This window comes from Nannospalax galili, unplaced genomic scaffold (assembly GCF_000622305.1).
Source record: "Nannospalax galili isolate Female #2095 unplaced genomic scaffold, S.galili_v1.0 scaffold279, whole genome shotgun sequence".
Lineage (NCBI taxonomy): Eukaryota > Metazoa > Chordata > Mammalia > Rodentia > Spalacidae > Nannospalax > Nannospalax galili.
In genome coordinates, this window is record NW_008343971.1 from 2,715,769 (window position 1) to 2,734,791 (window position 19,023).

Here is a 19,023-nt window from a genome sequence, read left to right on the forward strand (position 1 = left end):
CTGTCTTTTGGAACAGGATTTTGCTGTGTCACACAGGTTGGGCTTGAACTCTTGGGCTCAGTTGACTTGCTTCAGTCTCCCCAGTAGCTGAAAGATGAGAAGAAAGTGACATCATTTCTCATATTTCTTTTTTCTTTTTCATTTTTTACTTTTTTTGAGCAGGGGTCAGGGGGAGCCATGTGTATAGCAGTCAAAGGACAACTGTGGAATTTGGTTCTCACCTTCTACCATATGAGTTCCAGGGATCAAACTCTGGTTGGCCTTTACCCACTGGACCATCTTGCCAGCCCCACTTCCTGTATTTCTTTCTGTTAGTGCCTAGCATTTCCTTGGTCCTTTTCTTGTGAGTGCCACACCTGCAGGGTGGTAGGTGTTCCTTATAGACAAGAAACAGAGGTTCTGGAAGTGGAGAGATGTCTCAGCAGTTAAGAGCACTAGCTGTTCATACAGAGGACCTGGGTTCAAGTTCCCAACACTCACATGGTGACTAACAACCATCAGCAAATCCAGTTCCAAGGGATCTAACACTCTTCTGGCTTCCATGGGCATTGTATGACACAGGTGCACTTACATGCATGTAGATAAAACTCTCATACATATATAATAAAAATGAATAAAATATGTTTTTTGAAAAACACGAGGTTCTGAGAGGCAAGATCCCTTAGATATGCAGCTTGTAATTGGAAGTCAACCTGGCCTCCTGTCTCCACATTTACTGAGCACCCCAGGCAGAGTCTTTGTTTTTAGACAAACAGCTGCATTTGATTTTTTTTCTCCCCCAGCAGGCCATCTGGTCTAGACCCTGCCTTTAGATTGATGAAGTACCATACATACTCTTGGTTTGTAGATGAGATGGCTGGATCTAGACAGGTTAGAAGGGGCCTGGGACCTTGGTGCTCTGCTGTTCCTTCAGAGAGGTCCAGCTTTCTAAAACAAACCTTTGATTAAGCTCTGGTAGGCAAGACTACAGAGTCTCTGGAATAGGAGCAGTGAACACTGAGGTCACATGGGGCAAGGTGGCGTATCCAAGTATTTATAAAGAAACTGAACCTTACCAGCCTGCCTTTGTGTGTGTTTATTGTTGAGCTCACTAGTCAGTCCTGGAATATTTTTGGAGTCTGTCTGCTGCCAATGCATGAGGTGGGTAAAGCTTCAAAAATATTTTTTGACTAAGCCCTGTGATGAATGAGAAAGGGGGAAAAAGCCATCTTGTTGGTTTAAAACATTATAAAAGTCTGATATTTTAAAATGACTTATTTTTTTATTCATGTGTGTGAGTGTTTATCTGTATGAGTGTATGCCAAGTGAATGTGGATACCTACAGAGACGTCAGAGGTTGTCAGATCCTTGGAGCTAGAGATACAGGCCTGATGTGGGTGCTGGGAACCAAATTCAGGTCCTCCGGAAGAGCCATAAGCACTCTTAACTGCTAAGTCATCTTTCCAGACTCCAAAGTCTGAAAATAAAAATAAAATCAATAAAAATTAGTTTTCCACAAAAAATTTTCTGCTGTATTAACTTCAGAAGTAGCTTACTATAGAGTACTGCGGGCTCATCAGTGGAATTTATGTACAAGGGCTCATCTGTCCACCCACCTCAGGAAGGAGCCCTGTCTTCTGCACTCTGATAGAACAAAGAGGCTGTGTTTGGGATTGAGTGCCATCTACTAAATTTATGAAAATGCTTAAACACTCACTTTATAAAAGAAAATAAGGGGTGTACGACTGTGTAATGATAGATCTTTTGTTTACTCTTCAGTGGTTTCAGAAAATTAAATATCTTTTCATACTTGGGGAGGTGTTTCCATCTCCTTGATGCTGAGACTGCTCAGGTTGGTATGTTTTCAAACTTAGAGCATTTCTGTGTATTTTTGCACAACATAAAGGATCTCTCTCTCTCTCTCTCTCTCTGTCCCCCCCACCCATGTGTGTACACATAGGCCTGTTTTGAAATAGGATCTCACTCTATATATAGCCCAAGTTGGCCTAGAACTCAAGGTGATCCTCCTGCCTCAATGTCCCAGGTGTTCAGATTACTGATGTGAACCAACACCCCTGCCTAAATAAAGGGTCTTAAATAGGCCTCCAGGAATCAGCAGAGTGGAGCAACACAGATTCCAATGATGCCCCTTCAAATCCTAAGCCAGATATTATGAGAACAAGTCATTCACTAGTGAAGATTAATTGCTGAGGAGTGAAATAGACTTCCTTACATACAAACCATATCTCCAAAGGACACAGCATGAGGCAGTCTAACCCAGTTACAGATGTAGAACCTGGGGAGTGGTGGCACATACCGTTAGTCCTAGCACTCGGGAGGCAGGGGCAGGTGTATCTCTGTGAGACTCAAGGCCAGGCTGATCTACATAGTCAGTTCCAGGCCAACCGGGGCTACAATGAGATCCTGTCTTCAAACAACAACAACAATAAATCTAAGTAAATAAAATAAAATATAGATGTGGAACCCGGGGTTTAGCACACTCCATAAGGACAAAGTGGGTCAGGGTTTTCAGTTCTTCATGATTACTGTTACGGTTTGAATGTGAAACATGCGGTCTACTTGGTTGAGCTATGTCACTGAGCCTTGAAGGTTCTCTGCACCTCAGATTCTAGTCTGTACCCTACGTCCCGTCTCAGAGAGATAAATGTTAAGAGCTCTACCACATGCTCCTGCCATAGTGAACTCTGCCACATGTGCCTCTTGCCATGGACTCTGCCGTGCCTTCCCCACCAGTGATGAACTGAAATTCCTCCAAAACTGTGAGCCAAATTAAGTCCTTCCTCCCTTAGGTTGCTTCTGTCAGGTATTTTATTACAACCATGAGAAAAGTAACTGATATTGGCAGGGATTCATCCTGTCATAATTGCTTGTTTCTGAGTGAGAAACTGGGGTGCAGGCATGACCTTTGAGGAGGACAGAGTATGCAAATGATAATACCACCATGTGAGTCCCATGGGAACACCAAGCACAGCTGCCCCAGTTGGAGTGAGTGTGTTGTCAGAGGTAGCCTTGGGTCTGGGCTTGGAATGGATTTCCCCACAGGTAAAAGATAAAACAGGCTGGGGACCAGCAAAGCAATATAGCATGCATATTCTGTATTCTTGTAGCAAGTACTTGAGTACAGCTGATGATGAGACAGTGAGGGTTGAAGCCTGAAGATAGGTTAGCACCGAGCTGCTGGTTTTATCCTGGACCATTGAAGCCAACCAGGGAAGGGTTTTAAGGAAGGAGGGTCTGATTGGTGAGTATTTTGTACAACTTCCAAAGCGGCTATAGTACTTTGATGAGGAGCCATTGGCTCTCCTACTATAGAGGAAATGATCAATTTTTCCCCACAGTTTCCAGTTGTACCACAACTTTATGTTAACAAGTACCTTTGAAAGGAAGAGGAGGAGAGGAAGAGATGGCTCACTAGGGAAAGTGCTTGCTGGGCAAGCACAAAGACCTAATTTCTGTCCCCAACACCCACATCAAAACTTGGCTTGGTGGCCAGTGCATATAATCCCAGCACTAGGGAGGTAGAGATGGGTAGATCCCTGGAGCTCACTGGCCATCCAACCTAGCCAAATTAGCCAGCCCAAATCTTAGTGAGAGACCTCAAAAAACAAGGTGACAGCTCCTGAGGAACAACACCCAAGGTTAACCTCTGGCCTCTGTGTACACTTGCTCCTACACATACACACACACACACACACACACACACACACACACACACCAGGTATGTGGGGGGAGTCAGGGCATGGTGGAGCAAACCTGTAATACCTGTACTTGGGAGATTGAGGAGGAGGATCACTGTGAGGTAGAGACCAGCCTAGGCTATATAGTGAGACGCTGTCTTTAAAAAAGAAAGAGAGAGAGAGAGACAGAGAGAGAGAGAGACAGAGAGAGAGAGAAGAGAAAAGCAAGAAAAAGAAAGAGAAAGAACGAGAGAAAGAACGAAAGAAAGAAAGAAAGAAAGAAAGAAAGAAAGAAAGAAAGAGAGGCCTTTTGAGAGGCCAATGTTGCTGTGCTTGAAGTCATCTGCTTGGGGTTCTCCTGGTGGCAGAGGCCCTGGCATCCTTAGAGGAAGAATCCTTAGACTTTATTCAAGAGGGTTCTAGCTTTGTTCTCTGAGAACATTGGGACAGGGAGACTGTGGGCATGCTTGGGAATCCTGTCCACATAGAGCTGGGGTGAGCCAGGGTGGGCCTGTCTGGTGAAGAGGACCTCACTGCCTTCTGGGAACCTGAGGGTTAATCTCCGTAGCTCATTGGCAGCTCTGCCTCTGTCCAGGGCATGCTGGGATTTCCTCCCAGCTGTTTTACATCATGAAGATTTGTGTGTTGGGGAAATTCCAGGGCACAGCTGCAATTAATCTGCTGCAAGGTCTCCAAGCAGAGTGGAGATCGTGTAGGACTGGTCTCTGCCTCCCTGCAGGAAAGGGCTCTAGCCTCTAGTGTGAACATCCTTGAGACCCTTCCCCAGTCCCTAGTGCAGCAGAAACAACCCACCTGGCCAAGTGCTCAAACCAGGGAGGATTCTGGAAGGAGCCCCGGACCAGAAAGGGACCACAGAACATTGAGGAAAAGAGACACAGCACCCATCCGATAAAGCCAGAATAACACTGATAGCAGCACTTGTTACAGATGTCACCAAAAACAAAACAACTTTTGTCCACCCTTACTTAGGAATGTGGAGTTGAAAGTTGTAAAGTGCTTGATCAGCATCCCACAGTATAGTACAAGAAGGAGCAAACCACCATGACTGAGTAGGGTTCACCTGGGGAATGCAAAGGTGCTCTCCTGTAGGAAAATCAGTTACTATGCATGCATCTCATGAATGAATCAAATCAGAGAAATCACATGACTTGGTGACTGCTGAGAGAATTCAACAACTGTTCCAATGAAAACAGTGTGAAAATAGAATAGAATCATCCTTATATAGGGCTAGGGAGATGCTCAGTGGGTAAGAGCACTCACTCCACAAGCAAATTCCCAGCACCCATATTAAGAGGAAAAGGAACGGAGAGGGAGGGGAGGAGGAGGAAGGGGCAGAGTTGGAGGTACTTCAATCTGGGAACCCATGGAAAGATGGAAAGAGGGAATGGACTCTAATAACTAGTCTTCTGACCTCTACAAGCAGGTATGCCACAGCATATGGCCACACACACATCATACATATGTATAAAATAAAGATAAATGAAATTAAAAATAATTTTTAAAAAGCTATGTATGGGGGCTGGAGAGATGGCTCAGCGGTTAAGAACACCGGCTGTTATTGCAGAAGACTGGGGTTCGCATCCCAGCACCCACATGGCAGCTAACAACTGTCCATAACTCCAGTTCCAGGGGATCCGACAGCCTCTTCTGTCTTCCTTGGGGATTGCATGACACGGTGCACTTACCCAGATACAGGCAATACACCCGTACACATAAAATAATAAAATAATAAATAAAATATATTTTTTAAAGTATATATGAACACACACACACCACCCTCTACCACCAGCATCATAGAGGGCAGAGAAAGGAGGATCCCTGTGGTTTGTTAGCTGTCGGCCTAGGTCAATAAGATATCCTGTCTCAAGGGAGTAAGGTGGGACAGTGATAGAACAGAATACCCAATGTCCTCCATACATGGGCGAGTATACCCATAGACACATGTGCATATAGGCCAACATATACACACACACACAGAAAAATAACAAACAGGCTGGAGAGATGGCTGAGCAGTTAAGAGTACTGACTGCTCTTTCAGAGGACCCAGATTTGATTCCCAGCACCCACATGGCGGCTACAAACCGTCCTTAACTCCAGTTCCAGGGGAATCCAACGCCTTCCTCTGACCTCTGCAGCACTGCACAACACGGGTGCACTCACACACATGCAGGCATTACACTCATACACATAAAATAAAAATAATAAATATTTTTTAAAAAGAAAAAAAATAGCAAACAGAAAGATACATTCTAAACCACAGCCTCACTCTACTTTACTGTGAACCACAGTAGCACACTGCTAGTCCTCCACCAGATTCCATGAGACTGGAAACTACCCGTCTGCTTTGTATATGAGTCACAGAACACGGTATCATATGTAAATCCAAATCAGTGCCATCTACTATAGGTCTTTTCAATCTCTGAATATTCAAAGAGCCCTTTTATCACGGACAGCACCACGGGAATAGCTGTCACTGTGCTCAGCCACCATTAATACTTCATAGGCCCAGAACTTTGCCTTCCCAGGAGAAGGTAGCTGAACCAGGCTGTATGTGCATCCTCATTATGTACCGATGCCCAGCAGTGATAGGTTGGTCAGGAGCTGAGCTTTAAGTGTCCCATTGAATGAGCCTAGATAGAGCTTGAGAAACCAGTTTTAATTTGCTCACATACCAAAGTTCAGCGACACATCCCTGAATGTTCACCAACATGTTCCACTCATGAGCAATGACCTCCAGGCTAATGGTGGGGCTGGCCTTATAAGGGACTCACTGCTTTCTTCGTGCTGAAAAAAACTGGGCTTGACATAAGAATTCAGAACTACCCAGCCACCATCATACTTCTGGTACCAAAGCAGGAGATTTCAGATGGTGTTTCTGGCTCTAATTTGTGGTCCTGGGAAGCACTTGTGACTCCTCCACTCCTTGAGCTGCAACCCAGAGGAAGAAAACTGACAATTCTCCATATCCCTACCTTCCTCAATGACTTTCTCTATGTACCTTTTTCCCCAAGTCTCCAGGAGTGACCGGAGCAGAGTGTGTGACGTGCAGACTATTCCCAGAACCACCTATCAGACATATCTGAAAGGGACCGGACTTCAGTGGTAGATAGGGCTTAAGCCTGTCACCATCCAGGCTTTAATTCTCAGTTAAAATCAGTATGTGACCTGGATATGGTAGGCAAGTCTGGAATATCCCCCTTGGACGCCCAAGATAGCTTGTAAGGCAGATAGAGCAACCCCAAATCATAGCTTTTACCAAACTCTTTACTATGAAAGTATGTGCAGTGATGGTTCATATCGTGATGTCCCCATTGTCAAGTCCGATGAGCCCTCATGGAATCCTCATGTGATTGAGGATCAACCCCTTGGTCATTAGAACAGTGATTCTCAACAGCATGCAGCCTTCCATCCCCACCCCAGGAGACATTTGGCAAAGTCTAAAACTTTTTAAACTTTTTATTTTATGTGTATGAATGTTCTGCCTGCATGTATGTATTTGGACCACATGAATACCTGTGCCTGTGGCAGCCAGAAGAGGATGCCACATATCTGGGAACTGGAGCTACAGAGCTGTGAGCTGCCATATGAGTACTGAGAACTGAACCCAGTCCCCTGTGAGAGCAGCAAGAGCTCTTTCTTAATTTTATTTATTTATTTAATTTTTATTTATTTATTGTATATGAGTGTTTTGCCAGTATGTACATCATGCAGTGTCTGTGGAAGCCAGAAGAGGGTGTTGGATCCCCTGAAACTAGAGTTATGAATGGTTGTTAACCACCATGTGGTTGCTGGGAACTGAACTCAGGTCCTTTGCAAGAACAGCCAGTGCTCTTTACCACTGAGCCATCCCTCCAGCCCCCAGAAAGTGCTCTTAACCATTGAGCCATTTCTGTAGCCTTGAGCCTGAAACATATCTGATTATTACATGTAGTTGAGAGACTACTAGCGTTTGGTGGATGGAGGCCAGTGGTGCTGCTAATATCTCAGAATAGTTCCCCTTCCTCAGCAAAAAGCTAACCATCCCAAAGTGTTAGGGAATTAATGCCAAAGCTGAGAAATACTGCGTTGTAGTCCTACAAGCCAGCTATGCCTGACAACCCAAAACACTGTCTGATAGGATTATTTAAGACTGCAAACCCTAGCATTGTTCCAAATTAGAATTCAAATAGCTTTGAGTCACTTCCCATATGATCTAAAGACATCTCTGGCACAGTCAACAAGAATGAAGACTGTTCAGTAAGAGTGTTTTATGACTCTAAATTGGAAAACAGATAGTGGTAGAGCTGATGGATTTTAGAGACAGTTTTATTGTGCTTCGTGATGGGAGGGGGGCATAGTTGAGACATTTCCCTTTAGTATCTGATATTTGTTACTGTGGTTCAGTTATTCAGAAAGACAGATATTCAGGGTATTACTTCTAGCAAATGTTTGGTACTCGGCCATAAGCTCTAGCCACCTCAAGTCCATTGATAACTGTATATCCATTCAGCCTCTGGAGGACCACCAGATAGAAGAGGAGAGGGAAATAACAAGGACAAAGGAAGTGCTGAAGACTCGCACTGTGAAGACGTTCATGATGGGCTGGGAAGTGCTCAGTGGAAAAGCTCTTGCCGTGCAAGCATGAGGATCAGAGTTCAGATCCCCAGAACCCATATAAATGCCAGGTATTCCCATAAGCCCACCTGTAATCCCAGTGTTCAGAAGGTGGAGACAGAGATTTCCTGGAGCAAGCTAATTAGATAGAGTAGCTGTATTGGAATGCTCTGGGCTCGACTGAGACACCCTTGCCTCAACAAATAAGGTGGAGAGTGATCGAAGCAGATTCTTGATGTCAGCCTCACGCCATACATACACACACACACAAAAAATACACATGAAAAGAAAACAGGTTCATGATTATAGTATAGTGAAAAGAGTGAGATTTGAAGTCAAAAGACCAAGACCCAGGCTTTGGCTCCATTGGGCTAGCCTTTTAGCCCGTGTCCATTAACTCATTGGAAATTTAGTATAGTGTCCCCTACTGGTACTAGGGGTTCTGTGTGTTATACTGGGTTCTGTGTGTTAACATGACTTGAAAATTGCCACTGTGACACAGAACACCCCTGAGGAGTTTTAACTAATGATAGCAATATTTGTCTAGGATATTGTACTTGCCAAAGGCATCAAAATCCCACTTAATCCATCTGGTAAAAATAGGTTCTGAGTAGAGCAAGAGATGGATAGATTAGGAAGGGAGACGATCAGCAAGAGACATGGATAGGGTTAAATCCCATGAGAGTGCTATATGATGGAGGGTCCAGAGGGTCCAGATGGTTCAGGGTGAAAAAAATCTGCCCTTATTCCTGCTGCCCACCAGACCTGCTTGGCCCTTTCTTTGCACATACTATTTCCCGGCAAATGTGTCTTTGGATTTCATTCCTGCCTGAGGGTACCTTTTGGTTTTTTTTTATTTTATTTTAATGATTTATTTATTGTTGTGTTTATGAGAGTGTGCAGGTATACATGTCATGGCACATATGCAGAGGTCAAAGAACAGCTTTTCAGAAGTTGGTTCTCACCTACTATGTTGAGGCAGGGTCTCATCTCTACCACTGCACTGATTTCTGAAGGCTTAGCTGGCTCTAGAGCTTCTGGGAGATTCTCTTGTCTCTTCTTCCCATCTCATAGTATAGGAGTGCTGGAATTACAGGTACATGCCACTCTGTCTAGATTTTTTTTGTGTGGGTTTCAGAGGTCAAACTCAGGTTGTCAGGCTTGGGTGGCCAGTACCTTTACCCACTAAGTCATTTCCCTGACCCTATTTATTTGTTTTTTTGAGACAGGGTCTCATGTAGCCCAGACTGGCCCCAAATCTGGTATGTAACCAACGATGACTTTGAACTTCTTGTCCTCCTGCCTCCACCTCCTGAGTGCTGGAATTACAGGTGTGCACCAGCACATCTAGTTTATGAGCTGAGGATCAAACTCAAGGTCTCATGCATACTAGGTGAGCACTCTACCAGCCTGAGCTACATCCCCAAGTTTTTTGGACAGCTTTTTGAAAACCCCACCCCTGCCCCCTCAGCAAGGACTTGTGACTGATGAAGAATACCTTTCTCCTCATAGCTAATCATGACTTTTTCCCCCCCTAAAATTGAGTAAGCAGAACAAATGATGATTCAGAGACTTCCCTTGCCTCTGTGAAACTCTTCCAGAGCCACCAAGTCCTAGTAGAGCACTAGCTCTGGAGGTAGTTGCAAGAAGTCTTCAAAGAGGCTGCCCCGCTGGTCAGCTGCCCAGAAGCGCCTTGTCAATGTTGACTTTAGGACAACATGCTTGCTTTTGCTCCTGGCGAAGACTAATGGTTTGCTTATGAACATAATAGCTGCCATTTATCAAATGTCTCCCACGTGTGAGGCAGTCTTCAGTACCTGATGTGGTCCCGTTCCTTCTAATAACCTGTAAAGTTAGTCGTAATAGCTTGCCCCACAGGTGACTAAACAGACTCCAAGTTGTTAAGTTGTTTGTCTTGGGTCACAACCTACGTTGGCTGAGTGAGAACCTTAACCCAGGGATGCTGCACTCCAAACCCAGGGTCCCCTACTTCCCCTAGCCTCCCTCCTGCTAGACTGCGCCATGCCAGTATTGAAGGAAGGTTTTTCTTTAAAGAATGTGTGTGCACATGTGTGTAAAAGATTTACTCCTATAAATTTTTTTCTGTAATGGCACATGACATAGGGTAGGATACTGAGTGATCTTTTCAAGACTGAGAGATACTAATGAAAGATCAGCATCCCTGAGGCTGGAGGGATGGCTCAGCAGTTAAGAGCACTAGCTGTTCTTGCAGAAGACCTAGGTTTGATTCCCAGCACCCATACAGTGTCCATAACTCCAGTTCCAGGGAATCTGATGCCCACTAATGGCCTCTGAGGGCGTTGTACAACACACTTACATACATGCAGGCAAAACACTCATACACATAAAATAAAAATAAATACATCCAAAAAGTTGTTTTAAAAAAGATCGGCATCTGGGGCTGGAGAGATGGCTCAGCAGTTAAGAACACTGACTGTTCTTGCAGACGACCCGGGTTTGAATCCCCACACCCATCTGATGGCTAACAACTGTCCATAACTCCAGTTCCAGGGGATCTAACAGCCTCTTCTGTCCTCCATGGGCATTGTATGACATGGGTGCACTTACCTACATGCAGGCATAACACTCATACACATAAAATAAAAATAATAAATAAAATATTTAAAAAGAAAAAAAAAGATCGGCATCCTTGAGTATGAATAGGTTGCTGGGTATGGTAGTATAAACCTGTAATGCAAGCACTCAGAGCTAGCCTGGGCGAAATAGTGAGTTCCAGGCCAGCTAGGACTGGCAAGCAAGACCCTGTCTCAAACAAACAAATGATTACCCATGATAATTACCCATGACCCTGTGATTGTAAGGCAAGTGGGAGGGGTTTCTGTGTGTGTTTTGTTTTGTTCTGGTTTTCGGGGGGGGCGGGGTTGTTTGTTTGTTTTTGAGACAGGTCTCCCAGTAGCCCAGGTGGTCTGGAATTCACTATGTAGACCAGGCTGGCCTCGTAGGCATCACACTCAACTTTTTTTTTTTTTTTTTTTTTTTGGTGTTTTTGAGACAGGGTCTCACTCAGCTTTCTGAGAGAGGGTCTTGTGTATTCCAGATCAGCCTCAAACATGCTTTGTAGCTGAGGATGACCTTGCACTTCTGATCTTCCTACCTCTCCTTCCAAGAGTTGGTGTTCAGGCATGCCATCACCACAACTGGTTTATATAGTGCTGTGACTCGAACCTAGAGCCTTGTATATGCTAGGCAAGTCTCTACCAACTGAATTACATTCTCACCCCAGTCCAGTGGTTTTTAACCATTGTTCACCAAACAATCCCAGGTATGTTTCTTAGGGAGCATTGTAGGAGATGGAGATGGAGATGGACTGGGCAGGCTTGCCTTCTGGGAGTCTCTGCTCTCCAGTTATCTACCCTGCCCCACAGCTAAAGCAGAGAGGGCTTGAGCCTTGCAGATAGGTTCTTTGAAGGTGTTGATGTTGGAATGTATCTATTCCCTTCCCACTTGGAATTCAGTTGAATTGTTTATGCTCCCCACCATGGTGACAGAGGGGATGATGGTGGCAGGCTGGCTATAAATGTGTGCTGTATTAGAATCACATGGCCATTGAAGTGATTGACCCTAACTGATGGGGTTATAACTGCTGCAGGCCTCCTGTATGGCTGGTGACCTCCTTGCAGAGCCCATTTTTTTGCTAAATTTGGCACTTGAGAGGCCTCATCTCACCTGCTATTTTGTGCTTTCTGTCCCCTGTGCAGTACCTGCAGATGAAATGGCCCCTTCTTGACGTTCCCTCCAGTGCCACAGTCAAGGACACAAGGTCACCATCTCCAGCACACTTGGTAAGTCTGTTTGACTTTTTAAAGCACCATTGTCACTGTCCTTACCCCTGCCTCTGGCACCTTCCTACCTTCCAGAAGCTGATGGGGTCTGTTTTCTCGGTGTCTTGCCTTTCTCATTGCTGTGACAAAATATCGGCAACTTAAAGAAGGAAGGGTTTATTTTGGCTCACAGTTCGAGGGTGCCATCCATCATGGTGGAGAAGTCATAGTTGTAAGCATCCATAGTTAGGAAGCAGATGGTGATGAATGCTGGTGCTCAGCTCACTTTCTCCTTTTTGTTCAGTCCGGGGATCGTGTCCACTGGATGGTGCCTCCCACATTCAGGGTGAGTCTTCCCCGCTCAGTTAAACATTTCTAGAAACCCTCTCTTAGGCACACCCAGAGCTATGTTTCCATGGTGATTGTAAATCCAGTCAAGTTGACAACAAAAATTAACCATGGTACTCAGTGTGAGCAGTCAGGGGTCAATAAAGAGGTTATGTCTTGGACACCCTCCCCCCACAACCTTTTCCTCCACGTCGGCATACAGGCATGCACCACCTGGAATGCTTGTTTGGAGACATGTGGGCCTGGCTGTTAACCCTCATTCTTCCTGGACACCTGCTTCAGATCCTTTGGCACTTCCCGTGGGCAAAGGGTCCTTTCTGGTCGGTTGGTACTCATTCAGAACCAGCTCTTCTTCTCCCTCATAGCTGCAAGGCTGCAATGAAGAGACTCTTCTTTACCAGCTGTTTCAGGAAAGCATCCATTAAAACATGAGCAATGGCCTGGGGCAGCTGGGCATTTTCTGCCAAGTCTTGTGGCAACATTGGGCTTCAGAGCAAAGCCTGCGGTTGGGAGGGTGGTTCCTAGGAGACAAGAGCAGTGGGGTCCCAGCAGGGCTTCTTGCCGTCTCTTGACACACTCAACTGAAATCCAAAGCATAGAAGAGATGTTGCTGGAATATAGGCCTTGCATTCCGTTTTCCAAGACTTTAGGCTCTTGAGTCAATGTCTGCCAAGCTAACAGGTGTCCATCCTGCCAGGTGAGCCTCGGAGTCATAGGGAAGCTTCACCTGTCTCAATCTGTCCAATTTACAGACAGAACTAGGGCTTCCTTACTACCACCTGTGCTAGGGAGAAAGCATTAAGGATACATGAAAACTTTTGAAACTTTATTATGGAAAAATTTGAAGATGTAAGAGTAGAACATTGCTATGTAATGAGCTCCCATGGTCCCTTGACCCACATTCCCCCTCCTACCACACTGATTTTAAAGCAAATCCCAGGTATATTATTTTTCTCACACAGGGCATTTTAAGATATACTGATAATCCTTGCTCATGAAAAGCTTAGAGTCTAGCTGTGAGAAAGAAGATATACATAGATTATAAGTTGATGTACAGTGAGCGCATGTGGTTTCCAGTAAGCACAGAACCAGCTTTGAGCGACAGAGCCCTTGGTAGTTTACAACACAGTGTCGTGTGTGGCTTTCAAATGACTGTGTAGGTAACAGGGCAGGTTACCCTGAGACATGAGAATCACTAGCTGCAGGCTCGGTGTCCTTTCACCAAAGCATTGTACAGTCATGCCATGAATGGTCCAGGGTGCTGGCTCTGGTTCCCAGGGACCCACTTGGGATGAGACGCACGAGGTGCAGGTGCCCTCTAGTGGCTTGAATCAGCCACAGTGGAGGACATCTAGCCCCCATCCACCTCACCATAACCTGGCCTGTCCCCTGCCAGCCCAGCCAGCTTTCTTTCACTGTCTCCCATCTCTAGTCTATTCCCACACCCTGTGGCATGCCCCCATCAGCCCTCTGCAGCAGACCCCAAGATGCCAGGGCTGCTGTCCTCTGCTCTTTCCAGAGACTGTCCTTTTGCTGCCTCCCTTTAGAGGGCACGATTCCCCTTTAAAACTGACACGTAGCTCTGAATGTCCCTTCCATCTTTCCCTTCTAACGTTTCCCACCCAGTGTCTCGTGCCTCCATTGTCGTACCTTCTTCCCCACCAATCCACGGCAGCCGAACTCAGCCCCTCAAACTACCATCTAGTAGCTAAATCCAGTCATCTCCCTGCTGCCTCAGCACCGGTGACATCTGACAGTGTTCACTACCTTCTGACCCCTGGGCTCGTGGGTACTGTAGTAATGCTCAGTATTGGCCCTTCTTCTTTCTAGTTCTTTTTCCACAAACAAACCAGCTGCTCATCACTTACTTTCTTGAAGTGATGAAAAAAGTATATAAAATTCCTAAACTCTCAAGGAGGTTCTACACTTGCAGTTGCAGCTGCCAGTCATCTGGCCATTGCAGACAAGTACTGTGCATATCATATTGCGACCCTGTAGGAGAACAGAGCCCCTTATTTTGTCTAAGAGCAGGGAAACTTGAATGGTTGGTGCACATTGCTTTATAGATAGTGGGCAAATTTCCAGTAAATTATATATTATCATACTCTATATTCTAATATGGGGAATCAGAAAAACAGTGCTTGCCACCAAACCTGATGGCCTCAGTTTGATTCCCAAGACTCCCATGGTGGACGGAGAGAACTAACTATGGCAAATTGTCTTCTGAATGCCATTAGCGCACCATGGCATGTGTGCATACACACATACAATAGAGAGAGAGAGAGAGAGAGAGAGAGAGAGAGAGAGAGAGAGAGAGAATTTTCTGAAGATAATGTCAGATAGTGAGAGAAAGAAAAAGAAAGAAAGAAAGAAAGAAAGAAAGAAAGAAAGAAAGAAAGAAAGAAAGAAAGGTAATATTTTTGAAGTTAAATGTTTAAAAAATAAAAGGCTTAAGGAACACATGGCGGGGGGACCCCGTAGTATGAACCTGGAGTTCTAGGGATTAGGAGAAGATCTATCAACTTTATAGTCATGCAGATTCCTGGGAGGTACATGTGTGTAGGAGGAAGACCTGAGATACCTGGGGAGGAGGATGCTTGTGCTGGACTCTGTGAAACACAGTAGGTTTAGGCCCTCCTTTGCTTCTTTCTCTTTTTGAGGCTTCAGGCAAATTACCTCATCTCTCTTTGCCTCAGTTTCCTCATCTATTAAATGGGGATTAGAAGAGGACTGATGTCATAGAGTTGTACAGAAATGCCAATGTGTTGTAATGAGCTCAGCATTGTACCTAGAACAAAGTAAGTCTTCACTAACTGTCCATTTCTCCTACCATCATCACACCACCCCACCATCAGTATTGCTGCCACTGCTATTGTTAAGAAATTAAGAGAGGGAATGAACAATGAACATCCTGTTTAATTAGCAATACTAAGAGGTAATGAGGGCCTGAATTAGGAGCCAGAACAAATGGACAGATTGCAAAGGTAATAGAGATAATGAATGAGGCCATAGAGTTTAGCATCTTAATCCCCCAAGGATATGATTTAATTGGTCTGGGGTGGGGCTGGTATCTTAGTTTTTTAAGTTCCCCACAGGACTCTAAGGGGCAGCCAGAGTTGAGAATCATTCCCATAACTGCAAATCACAAATAGGAGGCGAGGAGAAAGAGGAGCTCGGGACATCTCTAATGACCGAATGCAACGGCTTTTCCAAGTGAGCGGATGGAAGGAAGGCCTGGAGGGCTGTAGATGGTCGGTGTCCGGGCTTTTTTTTTTTTTTTTCAGAAGTGAAAACACTTTAGATTATGAAAATTTATTTTAGATCAGAAGTAAAATATTTGAAGAAGACGTTTGCCCTGGGAGTAGGGCCAATAAGGAAAACAGGCTGTATACTTGCAGAGCTTTGGTGAGTCATGTGGAGTCCACCGGTCAGGGAAGAGAGTCTAAACAAGTCACAACCCGGCCAGAGTGGGGGTGGAGCTAAGTGTTGTTATTACTTATACTTACACCTTTAAAGCAAACTGGGAGAAAAAAACCCAGAAAGAGTTCCTAATAACTCTTTGTAATTTTTTTTAATTTAATTTATTTTTTTTTTAATTTTATGTGTATTCGTGTATTGTCTGCATGTAGGTAAGTACACCAGTGTCGTGCAATGCCCGAGGAGGTCAGAAGAGGCTGTTGGATCCCCTGGGATCAGAGTTACGGACAGTTGTTAGCTGCCATGTGGGTGCTGGGATTCAAACCCAGGTCTCCTGCAAGAACAACCAGTGTTCTTAACCATTGAACCATCTCTCCAGCCCCAATTGTTTGTAATTTTTTAAAAATATTTTTATTGGGGCTGGAGAGATGGCTCAGCGGTTAAGAGAACTGACTGCTCTTGCAGAGGACCTGGGTTCGATTCCCAGCACCCACATGGCAGCTGCAAACCGTCCTTAACTCCAGTTCCAGGGAAATCCGGAGCCCTCTTCTGACCTTTGCAGTGTTGCATGACACAGGTGCACTCACATACATGCAGGCAATATACTCATACACATAAAATAAAAATAATAAATAAAAAAAGGTTTTAAGTTTTTATTTATCACTTTGATTTTATGTGTATGAGTGTATTGCCTGCATGTATGTGCACCTGGGTCATGCAATGTCTATGGAAGTCAGACGAAGGCATGGGATCCCCTGAAACTGGAGCTACAGACGGTTGTTTGCCACCGTGTGGGTGCTAGGAATTGGACCCAGGTCCTCTGCAAAGAGCAACCAGTGCTCTTAACTGCTGAGCCATCTCTCCAGCCCCTATTTGTAATATTTGATCACAGTAATCTCATTGCTTTCAGATGATTGTCCTGACCAGGTCCCACAGACCTGTCTTCCCATCACTCTCCCCACAGGGCTGTGTCCAGCCACACCCCTCCAGAATATAACCAACACAAAGAAAACAAAACATCTGTCTTGTTCACTTATATTTACCTCGAATCTACTGTAAAGCTCAAGGATAATCTGTTAAAATGTCAAATCTATTTTGTGTCTCTCCTTAATCCCCTTTCATTCAGAAATTATAAATGTAATGCATGAGCCAGGCATGCAATCTCAGAACTCAGGAGGCTGGGGCAGGAAACTTGCCACAAATTCAAACCAACCTGAACTACATAGCAAGGCCTTGTCTCAAACAAACAAACAAACAAACAAACAAGTAAATGCATGCACAGGGTAGAATACTTGAAAGTGCTAAAGGGTACAGAGGAAGACCACTGGCCTATGTTGTGTTATACAGCATGTCATCCTGTGTGTGTGTATGTGTGATCACAGGCATTCACCATCATGCCTGGCTTATGGAGGCTGGGGATTGGACCCAGACTTTGTGCATGCTAAGCTAGCACTCCCCAACCTACACCTTGCTTTCCATATGGTAGCCAAAAGGTTTCCTTTAAAACAGCTGCTTAATAAAGTCTACTGAGTTACAGGCAAATGGGCCAAAGGCAGGAGAATAACATTCCAAATGTTTTGGAAATGGTTTCTGTTCTCCGTAAAGTTTAATTTAGTTCAGTTAGAACATTTTGAGTTGTTCTTTTTTTTTTTTTTTTTTTTTTGACAGGGTCTCACTATGTAGCTTTGGCTGACCTGGAACTTGCTATGTAAACCAGACTGTGCTCAAATTCACAGATATCTCCTGCCTCTGACTCTTGGGTGCTGGAATTAAAGATGTGTACCACCACATCCAGTGAATCGTTCATTTTTAATATAATTTTTAGCACCTATCTTAGTTTCTTTTCCAGTTACTGTGATAAAATACTCTGATAAAAGCAGCTAAAGAGAAAAATAGTTTAGCTATAAATAGTTTAACTCACAGTTCAAGGTACAGTCCATTCTGGCAGGGAAGTCAAGGCCCCAGAAGCTTGAAGCAGCTGATCACATCACGTCCTTTACTGGGAAGCAGAGAGGGATGAAAGTTTGCATGCTAGTACTCAGCTCTCTTACAGTCCAGGATCTCTTGCCCAGGGTCTGGTACCACCCACAATTAAGATGGGTCTTCCTATATCAATTGATGTAATGAAGATAATCCTTCATAGGCAAGCCCAGAGGCCTATCTCCCAGGTGATTCTGAATTCTGTCAAGTTAACAGTTGACACCGACCATCACAGCTCCAAACTCAAAGAGAGGGAAGATATAGATAATACAGAGTGTTAGAGGAGGACTAGAGACCAAATCCAGAATGAGAACGGAGTAAAGGCAAAACACCTGCCAGCTTTGAAACTGTCACCAATTCCTGGTGGTCTTTGATTTAAACTTTTTGGCTGTACTAGAAGGACCTAGTACATAATAGGCAATCACTATATCTCTTTACCACTGAGCTACATCCCAGCATAAAGTTGTTCCTTCTCCTCCTCCCCCTCCCCCTCCACCTCCTCCTCCATCTTCATTTTCTTCACCTTGTGATCTTGGATGCCCAGGCCAGCCTGGAACATGTGACCTTCCCACCTCAGCCTTCTGAAGAGCTAGGATTACAGGCATGGTGGCACATGCCTGCCATTTTTAAACAGTTGTTTAACTGATGGAGATACTTGGTTTAGAGTTTTTAGCTGAAATTAGCATCCATGTACATATATTTGTGTACATGTATATTTTACCCTTACTCGTTAAGATTACAATTTATATATAGTGAAATTCATTTCTGTAGAGGTCTATGAGTTTTTGGCAAATTTGTACAGTCATGTGTCCACCACACTCAAAATATAAAAAGCTCCATGTTATTCAGGAATCTTCAAAGAAAGCTAATCCTTCCCATGTTTGTCCGTGTGTCTGAGTCTGTGTTGTCTGTGTTTTTGAGATAGGCAGACAGATGATTTTATTTTAGGGAACTGACTCACAAGCTCATCTGTGAAATCTGCAGATTTCTGGAGGCTGGAGGCTCAAAAAAGAATACATTTATTTAAGATAAGCCAGTGAATAGCCAGGTGTGGTGGTGCATGCCTTTAATCCCAGCACTCAGGAGGCAAAGGCAGGTGGATCTCTGTGAGTTCCAGGCTAGTCTGGTCTACATATTGAGTTCCAGGCCAGCTGAGGGGGAAGACCCTGCCTCAAAAAGACAGA

General features: G+C 44.5%; 1 protein-coding gene across 3 annotated transcripts in view; it reads left to right on the forward strand.

Moving 5' to 3' along the window:
* Tcf7l1 (transcription factor 7 like 1) overlaps window positions 1-19,023 on the forward strand; it is a 211,042-nt gene that overhangs the window by 161,766 nt on the left and 30,253 nt on the right. The window contains exons 4-5 of one of the 3 annotated variants that reach the window (XM_008840251.3): window positions 12,032-12,115; window positions 12,399-12,440. The exons of 1 other annotated variant lie outside the window; for it this stretch is intronic. In XM_008840251.3, coding sequence (XP_008838473.1) covers window positions 12,032-12,115; window positions 12,399-12,440 — 126 coding nt within the window. The remainder of the gene's footprint in view (window positions 1-12,031; window positions 12,116-12,398; window positions 12,441-19,023) is intronic. One more of the 3 variants, XM_008840252.2, reaches the window with a different exon arrangement.